Source organism: Oryza sativa, chromosome 12 (assembly GCF_034140825.1).
Source record: "Oryza sativa Japonica Group chromosome 12, ASM3414082v1".
Taxonomy (NCBI): domain Eukaryota; kingdom Viridiplantae; phylum Streptophyta; class Magnoliopsida; order Poales; family Poaceae; genus Oryza; species Oryza sativa.
In genome coordinates this window covers 544,442-559,635 of record NC_089046.1, presented here as the reverse complement: position 1 = coordinate 559,635, position 15,194 = coordinate 544,442, and the positions used below count along the sequence as shown (strand labels likewise).

General features: G+C 48.3%; 3 protein-coding genes and 1 non-coding gene across 4 annotated transcripts; 2 read left to right on the top strand and 2 right to left on the bottom strand.

The window, feature by feature from the left end:
- Window positions 1–276: 276 nt before the first annotated feature.
- On the bottom strand, window positions 277–2,198 carry LOC4351287 (uncharacterized). Its single transcript, XR_010738206.1, has 4 exons — window positions 1,809–2,198; window positions 1,539–1,667; window positions 1,183–1,392; window positions 277–806 (listed from the first exon to the last, which is right to left on the bottom strand). It is a non-coding gene; the product is annotated as an uncharacterized protein (transcript).
- Window positions 2,199–2,220: 22 nt separating this feature from the next.
- On the bottom strand, window positions 2,221–4,860 carry LOC136351077 (pentatricopeptide repeat-containing protein At4g13650-like). Its single transcript, XM_066306157.1, has one exon. It carries the CDS (start codon window positions 4,731–4,733, stop codon window positions 2,370–2,372), a length of 2,364 nt encoding a protein of 787 aa, XP_066162254.1. The 5' UTR covers window positions 4,734–4,860; the 3' UTR covers window positions 2,221–2,369.
- Window positions 4,861–9,452: 4,592 nt separating this feature from the next.
- Window positions 9,453–11,739, top strand: LOC9272303 (uncharacterized). The gene is made up of 2 exons (XM_015763261.3): window positions 9,453–9,591; window positions 9,780–11,739. The coding sequence occupies exon 2, from the start codon at window positions 9,826–9,828 to the stop codon at window positions 11,470–11,472; it is 1,647 nt and encodes a 548-aa protein (XP_015618747.1). The 5' UTR covers window positions 9,453–9,591; window positions 9,780–9,825; the 3' UTR covers window positions 11,473–11,739.
- Window positions 11,740–12,832: 1,093 nt separating this feature from the next.
- LOC107277003 (uncharacterized) lies at window positions 12,833–15,194 on the top strand. Its single transcript, XM_066306474.1, has one exon. The coding sequence runs from the start codon at window positions 13,108–13,110 to the stop codon at window positions 14,560–14,562; it is 1,455 nt and encodes a 484-aa protein (XP_066162571.1). The 5' UTR covers window positions 12,833–13,107; the 3' UTR covers window positions 14,563–15,194.

The window sequence follows — 15,194 nt, the reverse complement described above, 5'->3', positions numbered from 1 at the left end:
ATGTTTCCAGGATTTACTTCCTTCCAGACATTGTACGAAAAATAAGTATTCACGTTCAGTAAATACAACACTGAACGTTTAAGTATTCACGTTCGGGCGGATCCAATACAAGTGATTGAAACAGAAAGCTTTAAGCTGCTGGTGTTCCCTAATGCCTACGGATAAATACAACACTGCCAAACTCACCTCAAAGAATGGTGCCTCAAGAGCTGATAAATACAACACTGTACTCGGCCACTGAGATTCAGTTCATTCATTTGTCGCACACAACACAAACTGAAAGTCAATTTTTCTTTCATTTGCCTCTTTGTACTCTTAGAGTATACAGAAAATATGAAAAGCTATTTCATTTGTTTCTTCATGCACTTCCTCACTCCAGCCACTAGCTTCTAAATAGCTTTTATGCTCTCATGTGCGTCCTTCAACTATCTATCACACACAAGCTACTGTACATGTATCACACACCAGCACTGTACATGTTTCAAGAAATACAAATATGTGTAACAGCAATGGCCAGTTGGCCACTCCCCAGCCTCCCAGGGAACACAAAAAATTGTCAAGTCAAGAGAAATAAGAAAAGAGAAAACAATTGATTAATTCATTATGTATTGAGAGCTTCGCAGGTAACTCCATAACTTATACTCTAGTATGCTTTTCACTTTTCACTTGGGGGGAAATGATCGATTCTTATACCGAGGTGGCCTCATCTCATTTTCAGGGGCATCACTCTTGCCGCTGCTACTCTTGCCTCTTAATGGCTCGGTTTCTAAATTATTAGAGATGTGGTTCTGTCGTTGTCTTCTTTCCTGCAAATCAGTGGACATGTGTTTAATTCATGAGGCAATGATAGAATAAAGCCATGATTTCATTATGACAAACCTTAATACCATGTTATGCAATGCTCTCTATGTCGGCTAATGCTGCTAAGACAGATATACAGGATATAATAAATTTAAATTGCTCACGTTGTCCATCTGTCACTAATTTTACTCTGAGATGAACATTGGATGTACTTATAGCACAATATAGCAGGAATATGCATGATTTCCAGGTAAATCACTAATCGTACTCTTTAGGTAAAGGAAGAGTTTACAGCTACAGCCTTTGCATCTGATATGCACACATGTATATGATATATCACCTATCATATGTATGCATATTTATTTTTGTCACGAATCAAACCTCTTGAGGAATGGGTTCATTAGAGTCCAACATCCGGACCACCTGGTCCATCCTTGGTCTCTTCTCAGCATTCAAATCGATGCACCTCAGAGCTGTCAAAAGGGCACGTTTGAGCTCCTTTGTCGATGGTCTTCTCTCCAGGTTTGGATCAACAACTTCTTCAGATCGTCTGTTGGCAACCATCATTTTAAGCCAGTCAACTAGGTTTACCTACAAATGATCAGTAGTGTGTTACAGTACTTATCAAATCATAAGTTCATAGCTTCTCGATTGCTTCATAAGTGATTGTAGTTGCATGCTTTTATGTAATAACTTGGTACTGAACAATACAGGAAAAAGATGTCAACAAGTATTACCTCATCTGGAGGGCGATCATAGTCAATGGGATCTCTACCTGTAATAGCTTCCAGCAGAACCACCCAAAACTGTAGACATCACTCTTTTCATTCAAAAGTCCACTGTTAGCATACTCAAGCGCGACATAGCTGCAAAATAATAACACAATTGTTGAGTACCATTAGTGATTAGCACCAACAGAATTTTTCTGAAATTACAGTGGTTAAGATTTGAACATAATACAAAGAGAACACGCATTAATTCATTATACAAAAGCATGAAAAGCTTACCCAAAAGTACCCATAACCTGCTTCCTCTTTCTTGATGCCGTGCCGCGCCAGAGACCGCGTCGCCCCACTGCAGCTGCTGCCTGCCCGAGGCCCACGCCATCGACCGGCTGCGCCGCCCGTCCAAGCCTTTACTTATCTCCTTTCTGGTAACACTTCTTCGCTCTCCAGTTTCTCCCCTTCTTCCTTCCTTGCTGCTGTTCTTGTATTCATTGTAGACGATGCTTCTTGCTTGCGACGACGATGCACAAACCGCAGAAGAAGAGGAAAATGAATTTGAGGTTTCTGATCCGTGTTTTCGCTCGAACTAAATCAACATCTTCTTGTTAAGGGGGTCTCCAGTTGTTGCTAAAAATACATGAACCTCCTTTCTGGGTTATACTAGCATTACCCACCAAATACCCATACTACAGTGTTTCCAGGATTACTTGCTTTCTTCCAAACATTGTGCAAGAAAGAAGTATTAATGTTCAGTCTGTGCTTCCTCCAACACTTAACGTGGTTATGAATTTTCAGTAGTCAGTAGTTGCTGTTAGCCAATCTATTCTATATAGAATATTCCTGCTACATCTCAACCCTGCTGTACCCGTGCACCTTCTGGAGATTATTCTGAACCATCCTCCTCCTGGTCTCCTCTGCAGACTGCCATTCCCCATCGTCAGCATAGACGTTTGACAGCGAAACATAAGCGCCATCGCTGCTCGGCGCCATTCTCAGGATCTGCTCTGCCGCAAGCACGCCAAGTTGCTTGTTCCCATGTATCCGGCAACCGTTCACCAGCGACCTCCAAACTGCAGGCCATGGTTGGAACGGCATTGCATCGATCACACCCTTCGCCTCATCGAGTAGCCCCTTTCTTGCCAGGAGATCAACCAGGCAGGCGTAGTTGGCTCTTGCTGGATGCATGCCATATGCAGACAGCATGGTGCTGAACGCAAGCTTCCCCTGCTCGACTAGCCCCAAATGGCTGCAGGCCGACAGAATGGCAACGAATGTGGCTGGTGTTGGATTCAGTTTAGCCTTTGTCATCTCTTCGTAGAGGTTGAGAGCTTCGTGGATCAAACCATGGTTGGCATAAGCTGTCAGCATGGTGTTGTACATGATGGCATCGTTGGTTGCTGATGAAACAGCGGTGAAAGCGCTCTCTGCAGAGGTAATCTCACCGCACTTCGCGTAGGCATCAACAACAGCGCTGGCTACGCAGAAGTGATTGGAATGACCTGTCTTGAGAACAAGCGAATGGATGCATCTGCAGTGCCTGATCAACGCAGCATTTGCACAGGCATTTAGGACGGTTGCCAGGATGAACTCATCAGGCTTGTTGGTGGAGTCACCTCTAAACAAGTTGAAAAGGAAAATGACCTCATCGTTCAGGCCATGCTTCAGGAATGCAGAGATAATGGCTCCCCATGACACCAGCTCCATCTTGCCAGAGTCCTCGATGATTTTCAGTGAACTCTGAACTGACCCAAACGCTGCTGCATTTGCCTTGATCAGTGAAGTGGACACGAACTGACAGGAGGCAAAACCTTGTTTCAGAATAATTGCGTGGATTTGCTCATGATCCCTTGCGCCATGAGCTTCCTGGAAGGCAGACAGAACAGCTGAATAGGTGAACTCATCAGGTCTTTCTCCAATGCAAACCAAACTGCGGAAGAGCCTCATTGCATCTTCAGAGTGACTGAAGAGACCATAACCTGCAATTATCTCGTTCCATGTCACAATGTTTCTGAAAGTGAGGCTACAGAAGAAACCATATGCACGGTCGAGCAATCCACATCTGAACAGCATGTTGATTACAGCGTTTGCTACAAGAACATTGTCAGTATAGCCATGACGATAGGCAAGGGCAAAGATCTGAAGGCCCAATGAGGCATTCTCTTTAGCACCACTCAGCCTCAACAAGACAGAAAAAGTAACCTCATTAGGTTTAAATCCGGTTCGTGACATGTCGATCAAGTAGCCAAAAACTGCCTTGTCGTCTTCATCATGCGCAAAACCTGAAAACATGGTATTCCAAGACACGGTGTCTTTTTGTCTAATCTTGCGAAAGACAGAAGCAGCAGTTTCCTTCTGTCTGGCTCTGAAATACATATCAACAAGGGAATTCATGACCGAGGTATTGGACTCGAGCATGCTGTGGATGACAAGACAGTGAAGCTGTCGCCCAAGACCCCACTGCGCACTGATTGAACAAGCCTTAACAGCAGAAATATAGGTGTACCGGTCAGGTGCAAGCCCAGAATGATGCATCACGAGCACTGTACTTATGGCATGATGCCCGAAACCATTCGAAACATAGCCTTCAAGCATGGCATTCCAGCACGTCAAATCTTTGTTCCTGATATGTGCGAATGCACGCTGTGCAGCAGCAATGCGGCCATGCTTTGCGTACATGAGCAGCAGAGAGCTCCCCACAAAAGGATTGCTATCCAGGCCAGCTCTGACGGCAACACCGTGGAGCGAAAGGGCGATGAGGAGCTTATTGGAGGAATGGGCCACCATGGAGTGGCAGGCAGTGAGCATGGTTGCGAGCGAGAACTCGTTGGGGCAGAAGCCGCTCCTGATCATGGAAACGAAGAAACGAAACCCCAGGTGAGGCGCGCCATTGCGCGTGGAGGCAGAGACCATGGCTGTCCAGGAGACGAGGTTCCTGTGCGGCATTTCGTCGAACACCTTGAGTGCTGAGTCGAGAAGGCCCCGCCTAGCGTAGTAGATGGGGAGGTAATTCATGTTGAAGGTGTGAGCGAGCGTGCCCAGCTTAAGGGCGTGCGCGTGGAGGTGTGAAGAGGAGGAGGAGGCCATGGAGAGCGCGCGGGCGATGGCGAAGGCATCCCTGGAGATGGAGGTAGAGGAGGTGCAGTAATGCAGCAGGTGGAGAGGAGAATGCGATTGGAGGAGGTGGCGGTGGCGAGTCCAAGGAAACATGCCGCTTCGCTGCTCTCATGAATGAATTGAACAAGTTGTTTGTGATCTGATGATCTCTGTCAGTTCAGTTGTACTGTAGTAAGAGAGTTTTATTTTGGTGTCCTGCACGGGAACGGGAATTGCAGTGCAGGGAGGGAGGGAGGACGGTCAGCGATCTGCTTCAATTGGGATGACCGTCCATGATGATTGGATCTAATGGTGTTTGCAAAAAAGATAAGGCAGAGAGTTTGAAGCGAAGGGTAGGCTGTGATAAGTTTCTCATCCACGAGAGCGATGGCCGTAGCGGAGGTTTACTGATGTTATGGAAAAAGGAGGTGGTGCTCAAACATTTATACATTGATGTAGTGGTGGGGGAAGGAGGTGAATCTATGGGGAACCAAGCTGGGATCAGAAGGACCAAACATGGCAGGCGATGCGTTTCCTGAAAACTGCAAATACTAATGCCTTACCATGGTTGGTAGTGGGAGATTTTAACGAGATCCTCTATCATCATGAAAAGGAAGGAGCAGAGGCATCTTCAAGCTTTTCATGAGGTTTTAGATGACTGCGAGTTAACTGACATCGGTTATACGGGTGACAGTTTTACTTGGCAAAGAGGGAAGATTCGTGAGCGGTTGGATCGGGGTGTTGCAAACGCACAGTGGAGGGGTGCTTTTCCTGGCGCTGAATTGGTGAATGGGGAATATCTGAAATCTGATCACCGGCCTATCTGTGTTAAAACTGAATCGCCAGGGGTGCAACTGGTTCACAGTAACCGGCCGAGGTTTTTTGAAGCTAGATGGTTGAAGGAAGAAACAGTACAGGAGGTGGTGCAGACTGCCTGGGCACGAGCGCTGTCGCAAGGCCAGGGTACTTCTTTGTCCATTCGGATCTTCATATTTGGGACAAAGAGGTGCTTAAAAAACCTGTGCATCGTATAAAGAAGTTGAGGAAGGAGTTGGAAAAATTGAAACGAGGTCCGATGACGGATGAATCAATAGCAGCCCAGAAGGAAGTTCTTTTACAACTGGAATTGCAGTTAGAACAGGAGGAGATTTACTGGGTGCAAACTGGTTGAAGCATGGTGAGAGAAATACTAGTTTTTTTCATCATTTTGCATCCAGTCGGAAGAAGAGGAATCTGGTGAAGGGGTTGGTCGATGATCAAGGTGTACGTCATGAAGATATGCAGACTATGGGGGCGATGGTGAAGGAATATTTTGAAAAATTATTTACAAGTGAAGTTATGGAGATAGATGATGAAATTCTAGATGATGTGGATCGGAAAGTATCTGTAGAGATGAATCAGCTCCTCCTGGCGCCGTTTTCAAAGGAGGAGGTGAAGAAGGCTCTCTTCAGTATCGGCGATTTAAAAGCTCCAGGGCCAGATGGCCTTCATGCTATTTTTTTCAAGCGATTCTGGCATCTGTTGGAGGATGATCTAGTGGAGGAGGTACTGGGAGCAATCCAACGCGCCGAAGTACCGGTGGGGTGGAACGATGCAACCATTGTTATGATCCCTAAAGTTGATAACCCCGACAAAGTGACACAATTCCGACCCATATCTTTATGCAATGTGGTGTATAAAGTGATATCCAAGATGTTATCTTTCAGATTGAAACAAATTTTACCTGAGATTATTAGTGACCATCAGAGTGCTTTTGTCCCGGGGAGATTAATAACGGACAATATACTTTTAGCATATGAATGTATACACACAATGAAAAGGAAGAAGGGAAGAAAGGGGTTATGTGCAGTAAAGTTGGACATGCATAAAGCCTATGATAGAGTTGAGTGGGGGTTTTTGGAAAAGATCATGACTAAATTCGGTTTTGATCAACGTTGGATTAAACTCATTATGGCTTGTGTTTCTTCGGTCAGATACAACGTCCGTTTTAACAATGCTGAGACGGATGTTTTTATACCTTCTAGGGGGTTGCGCCAATGAGATCCTTTATCTCCATATTTGTTTCTGATGGTTGCTGAAGGTTTGTCTTGTATGATAAGGAAGGCAGAAGAAAGAGGAGAGTTGGATGGGGTGAGAGTTTGTAGAGGATCACCAACAATTTCCCATCTCCTTTTTGCAGATGACTCACTCATCTTAATGCAAGCTGATAAAAAGAATGCTGATTGCTTGGCAAGCTTACTGGACAGATATTGTGCAAATTCAGGACAGAAACTAAGTGAGGCCAAATCGAGCATTTATTTTTCTCGTAATACAAGAGGTGGATGTTAAAACGGAAGTATGCCAAATCCTGAATATTATGACAGAAGCTCTCAGTGACAAATATCTCGGTCTTCCGGCTCTGGTGGGTACTGACCGTAGTGATTGTTTTCGTCACTTGATTGACAGGGTTGTGTCTCGTATAGATGGATAGAAGGAGAAAATTCTAAGCATGGGAGGGAAGGAGATTCTTATTAAATCTATAGCTCAGGCCGTCCCAGTATATGCTATGATGGTGTTTAAAATTCCAAACAAAATTTGCAAAGGAATCACAGATGCCATCTCGCAGTACTGGTGGGGGGATGATGCAGATCATAGGAGAATCCATTGGCAAGAATGGTGGAAGATGTGTATGCCGAAGGGCAAGGGAGGCATGGGATTCAGGGATCTACAGTCTTTCAATTTGGCATTGTTAGCAAAGCAGGTATGGAGATTGCTAAGTGATCCTGACTCTCTATGTGCTAGAGTGCTTCGAGCTCGGTACTACCGGGATGGTAAATTACTGAATGCCAGAATGAAGAGTGGGAGTTCCTATACCTGGCAGAGTATACTAGCTGGTTTGCAATGTTTCAAGCAAGGTTATATCTGGCGGGTTGGGGACGGTACACAGATCAAAATCTGGGAAGACAACTGGATTCCAGGTAGCCATAATATGAAAATCCAAACAAATAGGGGGAATAATTTGGTGGCTACCGTGGATGAGCTGATAGATCCCATAAATTTCACATGGGGTGGAGACCTGCTGAAAACTATTTTTTGGCCGATTGATGTTTGTCGAATTATGCAAATTCCTATCCGGGCTGGAAGGGATGATTTGGTGGCCTGGCAGTATAATAGAAGTGGTACCTTTTCAGTAAAGTCGGCATATCACTGTCAGTGGGATTATAAGTTTGGGGAGAGAAGCGCACAAATGCAGGCTAGTACTGCATCGAGGAGTCGGTTATGGAAGAGGTTGTGGAATTTAAAGGTTCCAGCAAAAATCAAGATTTTTGGTTGGCGGGCACTCAAAGGTTTAGTGCCGTGCCGGGCGATTCTTGCAAATCGACATGTGGGTGATTCGGGAGGTTGCCCAGTCTGTCAGAACGGACCCGAGGATATAAAACACATGATTTTTACATGTGCTCGAGCGAAGCAAGTGTGGAATTCGCTGGGAGTTGAAGATAGGATACAACGTCTATGTATGACGGAAAGATCGGGTTCTGTAATTCTTGAGGAAATATTAATCAGGGAGGATCAAGTTCAGGATCTTCAGGTGGGATTTGCAGAGCTTGTCATCACAGCTGCCTGGTATATATGGTGGGAGCGACGACAATTGGTCCATGGCGAGGCTGTTCAACGTCCGGCAAGGTCTGGCATGGCAATTGCGGCTCTCACCAAGAACTATAAACTGGCAACAAAGAAAGATTCAGTCTTAAGACAAGGATGGAAGAAGCCACCGGAGGGTAAAGTGATGGTGAATGTTGATGCCGGATTCGATGAGATGGGTGGATGTGGTACTGTTGGCTCTGTCATCAGAGATTGTTCAGGTGGAGTTCTAGCAGCTGCTCATAGTTTTGTACCGCATCTGGTGGATGCTCCGATGGCGGAGGCCTTTGCGCTGAAAGAAGGACTGATGCTAGCTCAGCAGATAGGATGCAATCGGTTGATTATCCAATCGGACTGTATGGAGGTAGTACAAATTATGACGGATGGTGGCTTCACAGCGAATTCGGCAGCTGCAATTTATGAAGATTGCAACATCCTATGGAGTGGTTTTGCTGATATAACGATAGAACATTGTAGCAGGGAGGCGAATCAGGTGGCTCACAACCTAGCTAGAAGAGCTCGAGAGTATGAGACAAATTGTACTTGGGTCGATGAGCCCCCTAGATTTATTTTAGACTCGTTGATGAACGATGTAACTATCTTGAATGAATAAAGTTTAGCCGGTTTGTTTCAAAAAAAAAAGTATTTGCAAAAAAGAAAAACAAAACAGTTTTTTACAACAACCTCACCCCTCTGCATTCATTCATCCGGAGAAGATATGTACAGTTCTTGAATGCACAGTATGTGAAGAGTATGGGACCATCAACTAGTGTTCTAGTGTTCTTCACTTCACTGATTGAAGCACTAGCCTACTCCAGTTGTTAATGGCTGTAGACTATAGATAGATCTTAAATGTATTTTTTTTCAGTGTACTGATCACATTCTTGTTTCTTCTCAAACTTATAAGCATAACCCATCTGGTTGGTTGGAGAAGAAAATGTACTGTAGCACAACCACAGGGTCTGGTGGTTGGCGCTCTGTCTGTCACGCTCACGCAGGCAGCAACTACTCTTTTGCGACTCTGACTGTCAAAATGTCCAAAATGGCAGGCAGCCTTGTCTGTCCTCTTCATTTGGAAGGAGGTGTAACCCTGTTGCCTTCCTAATTAACTGGAAGATATACCACCCGCCAAGTCTGACCTGACCGTCTCAAGCCAACCCACGAAGTTCCAAATTTTTGGGAGAGCCATTGCTTTACTTGCTTGTTTGTTATCATCACTGACCAAACAGAAAACAGTTACAAGAACACATCTTTGAGTTTTGGGCGGATCCAATACAAATAATTGAAACAGAAAGCTTTAAGCTGCTGGTGTTCCCTAATCCCTACCAAGCCTTTACTTGTCTCCTTTCTGGTAAGACTTCGTCTTCGCTCTCCAGTTTCTCCCCTTCTTCCTTCCTTCCTTGCTGGTGTTCGTGTTCCCATGATGAAGAAAATCCCCTCTTTCTTTTCCAATATCTAGTCTAGGTTCTTCCGTTCTTGTGTTCATCGTAGAATTTTGCTGAAATTTTCATCTGTTTTTCTTTTCCTCCTGCAATGCAGGTGGAGGAGAGGGCTCAGAGGGGCCTTTACGAATTGCAAATTTGCAATGCTTCTTGCTTGTGATTGTGACGACGATGCACAAACCGCAGACACAATTAATGGCGACGCCCCGATGCTCAGCAGCTACCGCGCACCGCCGCTCGCCGACCACCTCCTCGACAAGCCGCACTGGCTCAGCCAGCTCAAACCATGGCGCCGCCATGCCCACGGCGACGACCACCTCTCCGCCGGAATCGCCATCAACTGGAGCTCTGTGCGTTCGGCGACTAAGGACTGGATCACCAACCCCATGAACATCGCCATGCTCCTCTGGCTGCTCTGCGTCGCCGTCTCCGGCGCCATGCTCGTCCTGCTCCTCCTCGGCCTGCTCGACGGGGCGTTCCCCACGCCGGCGGCGAGGAACCACTGGATCGAGATCAATAATCAGGTTCTCAACGCGCTCTTCACGCTCATGAGCCTCTACCAGCACCCCGTCCTCTGCCACCACCTCTTCCTGCTCTGCCGCTGGCGCCCCGCCGACGCCGCCGACCTCCGCGCCGCCTACTGCAAGGACGCAGCCGGCCCGCGCCACGGCGAGCGCGCCCACATGGCCGTCGTGGTCGCGCTGCTCCACCTCACCGTCGTCTGCCAGTACGTGCTCTGCAGCCTGTACTGGGGGTACACCAAGAAGACGCGGCCGGAGCTCGTGGAGAACGGGTTCTTCGTGCTCGGCGTCGCCGCGCCGGTCGTCGCCGTCGTGTACACCGTGTGCAGCCCGCTCGGCAAAGACAACTTATACTGCGAGCTCGCGTGCCACGACGCCTTCGGCTCGGTGACCCAACACCCGACCAAGAGGCACGCTGCCGTGGTCGAGCCGGAGTGGGCCGGCGGCATGTTCGACTGCGGCGGCGACGCGACGGCGTGGTGGCTCTCCCTCTCGTGCACCTTCTGCGTCTTCGGGTGGAACATGGAGCGGCTCGGGTTCGGCAGCATGTTCGTGCACACCGCCACGTTCGTGCTGCTGTGCTTCGCGCCGCTGTGGGTGATGGGCGTGTCGGCGCTCCACATCCACGACGTGGTCATCGGCGACATGGTTGGCGGCGCCGGCGCGCTGCTCTGCGTGTGCGGGCTGCTCTACGGCGGCTACTGGAGGATCCAGATGAGAGAACGGTTCGGGCTTCCGGCGAGCGCGGCGTGCTGCGGCTCGCCGTCGGTGACGGACTACGCCCGGTGGCTCTTCTGCTGGCCGTGCGCGCTGGCGCAGGAGGTGCGCACGGCGAGCCTCTACCACATCGATGGCGAGACGTTCTACAAGAAGCTTCCTGTTGTTGATGCCGAGAAGAGGCAGCCATTGCTGCTAGCGTCACACCATGTCCAATTCCATGAACCACCGGACACGATGATCATGGCAACATCAGAGGAATCAAGTGATCATGTCGTGGTTGTTCATGAGGAGATGGTTCCACCGGCTGTGCAGGTTGTGTTTGAGCAAGTCGTCGTTGAAGGTGATAAATCTGAAGAAGAATGCAGTGCAGTTCATGATGAGAAGATCATGGGTTTGCCTCTTCCGGAATCAGTGATTGTGGTTGATGCTGAGATACCGGCCAGTTTGTCTGATGGAAGCTGGACGGTGGAGAAGGTGAAGAGACTGATGAATGTTGTCACTTTGGTTTCTTTGCTCATTCTTCTCTACACCAGGGGATTCATTCGTTAGTGAGGCACAGAAAATGCATAAAAAAAGGGTACAGATTCAATAGCTAGATGACTGAATTCTCTCATCTTTCTCCATTACTTTTTGTTGGTTCTGATCGAGAGGAAATTCATTCTTTGCAGTTTGGGTGTACATAGGTATACATGATGGCATAAAGATGCCACATGATTAAGAAGGGCTTGCGTATTTGTAATCCATTCCGAGCTGTAATTGCAGCTTGGAAATAGTGAATCTCTAATGCAGTTATACTTCCTCCGTTTCACAATGTAAGTCATTTTAGTATTTCCCATATTCATAGTTATGTTAATGAATCTAGATAGATATATATATGTCTAGATTCACTAACATCACTATGAATGTGGGAAATGCTAGAATGACTTACATTGTGAAACGGAGGGAGTATCTAATTGTTTCAGTTTGCCCAGTGTAGCTTGTGTTTCAGGAAACTAAATTGGGGTGGTTGTACAAAGATATTGTAGTTTCAGTTAGAAATTAGAATCCTTCTGAAACCTTCAGTATAGCCTCTAAAGTTTCAGTTTGCTGTTTCTTTCTTCATTCTGACGTACAAGTGGTCGAGCTTCAGAAGGAACTGGATTGTACAATTGTAAGCAATCACAGTACGAAATCTTAGTAAGGTCTGTTTCAGTTTTCTCTGCTGTAGCGGAAGCTACTATAATGTTGAGTGATAACATGATGAACTGTCATGTGAACAAATTGTTCCTCTAATGTTGTAAAGCGCCAACTATGAATATATAGCTAAACATCATTATCAAGGGCTTATCAATCATCTGTACACTGAAAGTATTTTTAGTCACAGCAGTCTTAAAACTGTACACCTGCATGACTATATGGACTTGAGATAACCTGAAGATGACTTTTGGCTGTATTGCAACCAAAAAAGGAGGTCAGTATCACAAGAAAATAAGCCAGGTTTGAGAAGGGTTTATGAAATCCAGCTTTGCATCAGAATAGAGATGAAAGTGTTGAACAGAGCACGCCAACAGGTGACCTGTTCACCTGTTCTGTTTTGTTGTGTTGAATTCATTTCAGGCAACAAAAAAGCGACTTATTCTTGTTCCTTGTGCTTCAGTTATGGCGCCAACTGAAGTGAGGCAAGTCTGCATACAAAACAAGCAATAGAAATTAAGTCATGGCGAGCCAACGTTGATTCCTGAAAATGAGAATGTATGGAGGACAATTGTGGACGCCCATATTCTTGGACTATGATATGTCTTGTACTTCTAGTCATTTTAAAAGACAGTCTGTTCTTGTAGTCGTTTTGTTCCAGAGTGTTAATTTACTAAATAGTCACGCTTAACTGTTTTGACCGATCCAGTACTCCACCTCGGTCAGTCCAATCCGGCTGGTAATTAAACAACCAGGCCCAGCAGCAAACTGTGGCTGACGCTGACCTCCTCTCCCAAAATTGACAATCCCTGCCTTTCTTTGGTCAACTATTTGCATGCATATATATTGTCTTTTTCTTTGAAGATCATTCATATATATTGTCGATCGGTTGCATGGTTTTGACTTCGAGTTTCCTCCTCCTATTCTTATTCTGCTATGTACTCGATCTGCTGCAAGCCTGCAACTAGCTAGTATTACACGATTTTCTGCAACTCGTCAGTGCAAATAAACATGGAATCACAAGAACAGCATGAAGATGATGCACAGCACAAGCAGGAGCAGCACAAGAAGCACAAGGAGAAGGAGAGGCTCCTCGACTTCCTCCGGGCGGCGCCGTCCAAGACACCATGGTTCTCCTTCTCCGGCGCCGCCTTCCTCACCCGCCTCGCCTCCCTCCGCACCACAAACAACCCTGCAGCTTCCCGCCGCTTACCGGCGTTCGTCCGCTCCGTCGACTGGCGCGCCCTCCGCGCCAAGTGCCTCGCGTGGGCCAAGCACCCAATGAACGCGGCTCTGCTCGTCTGGCTCGCCTTCGTCGCCGGCGGCGTCGCCTTCGTCTTCCTCCTCATGACCGGCGCGCTCAACTCCGCCGTGCCCGACGCCTCGCGCCGCCGCCGATGGACCGAGGTGGCCAACCAGATGCTCAACGCGCTCTTCACCATCATGTGCGTCTACCAGCATCCCAAGCTCTGCCACCACCTCGCGCTCCTCCTCCGATGGCGCGCCGCCGACGTCGCCGAGCTCCGTGCCCTCTACTGCAAGAACGGCGCCGCCGGCCTGCGCCGCGAGCGCCTCCACGTGGCCGTCGTCGTGCTCCTGCTCCACGCCACGTGCTTCGCGCAGTACGGCTACTGCGCGCTCTTCTGGTTCTTCGGCAGAGACAACCGCCCGGACTTGGCCGTCAACCTGTGCATGGCGCTCGGCCTCGGCTTCCCCATCGTCGCCGCCTTGTACATGGTGTACGGCCCGCTCGGCCGGAAGATCGTGCTGATCCCGGCGTCCACCGACGACGAGAACGTGAAATCGCAGGTCGACGAGGCCAACGCGATCGCGGTGACGGCGCAGTGTGACAGCAACAGAAACAGGGCGGTGGTCGCGAAGCCGGAGTGGGCCGGCGGGCTGTTCGACGTCGGCGACGACCCGACGGTGGCGGCGCTGTCGCTGTCGTGCACGTTCTGCGTGTTCGGGTGGAACATGGAGCGCCTGGGGCTCGGCAACATGTACGTGCACGTCTTCACGTTCGCGCTGCTGTGCGCGGCGCCGGTGCTGGTGTTCGCGGTGGCCGCGCTCAACGTCCACGACGACACGCTGCGGTTCGTCGTGGGCGCCGCGGGCGCCTTGCTGTCCGTGCTGGGCCTCACGTACGGCGGGTTCTGGCGCGCGCAGATGCGGAGGCGCTTCGGGCTGCCGGCGCACCACTGGTCCATGTGCGGCGGGCGGGCAACGGCGGCGGACTACGGCAAGTGGCTGTGCTGCGCGCCGTGCGCGCTGGCGCAGGAGGTGAGGACGACCAACCTGTACGACGTGGAGGAGGACGTGCTGTACGCCAAAGGTGGCGAGGAGGAGGAGGAGGAGGCGGCGATGGCGCCTTTGGAGAGAGAAGGCTGCATCGTCGCCGTTGATGCGCCGCCGCTACCGATGAGAATCGAAGAGAAGGATTATGTCGTGTTAGACATGGGTCAATGAAATTTCGTTCCAAGATCAAAATAGGCAACATGTGAAAATTCCGATCTGTTCTTTTTTTTTTCTTCATTATTTGAAGAGACATTCCAAAATTTGACGAAATTTGTTCATTCGTTGACTGCTTTGGCTTTGGCGCTTTATTTATTTATGTCGGACGATGCCATCAGGCGGCTACTCCTCGCCGGCGTCGCCCCCAGCAACCGCCTTCCGCCGCTCACCGTCAAGCTCCTCCACGCCCGCCTCCTCCTACATCGAGCCCAGAGGGTGTTCGACGAAATGCCACATCCCAGCACCATCTCCTGGACCGCTCTCATCACCGCCTACATGGATGCTGGGGACCTCAGGGAAGCCGTCCATGTCGCAAGGAATACTGTCACACTGCAATTAAACTCATATCGACGATAACTCATCGAGAGATCATTGTCCGAGATAACAACCAATTTCATTGTTTTAGAGATGGTTCTTGCGCTCCTGCAATGACTATTGGTAGAACTAGAAAGTAGACAACAATTTGTCGAGAGGTGTGGTTACTGGATAGAAGAGTATAAACCAGATGTTGTCGTGTTTGGAGGCGCTTCTATGCTTCACTTCTTGTGAATTGCACAACTTTTAAAGCACAAATAAAGGATGGATTG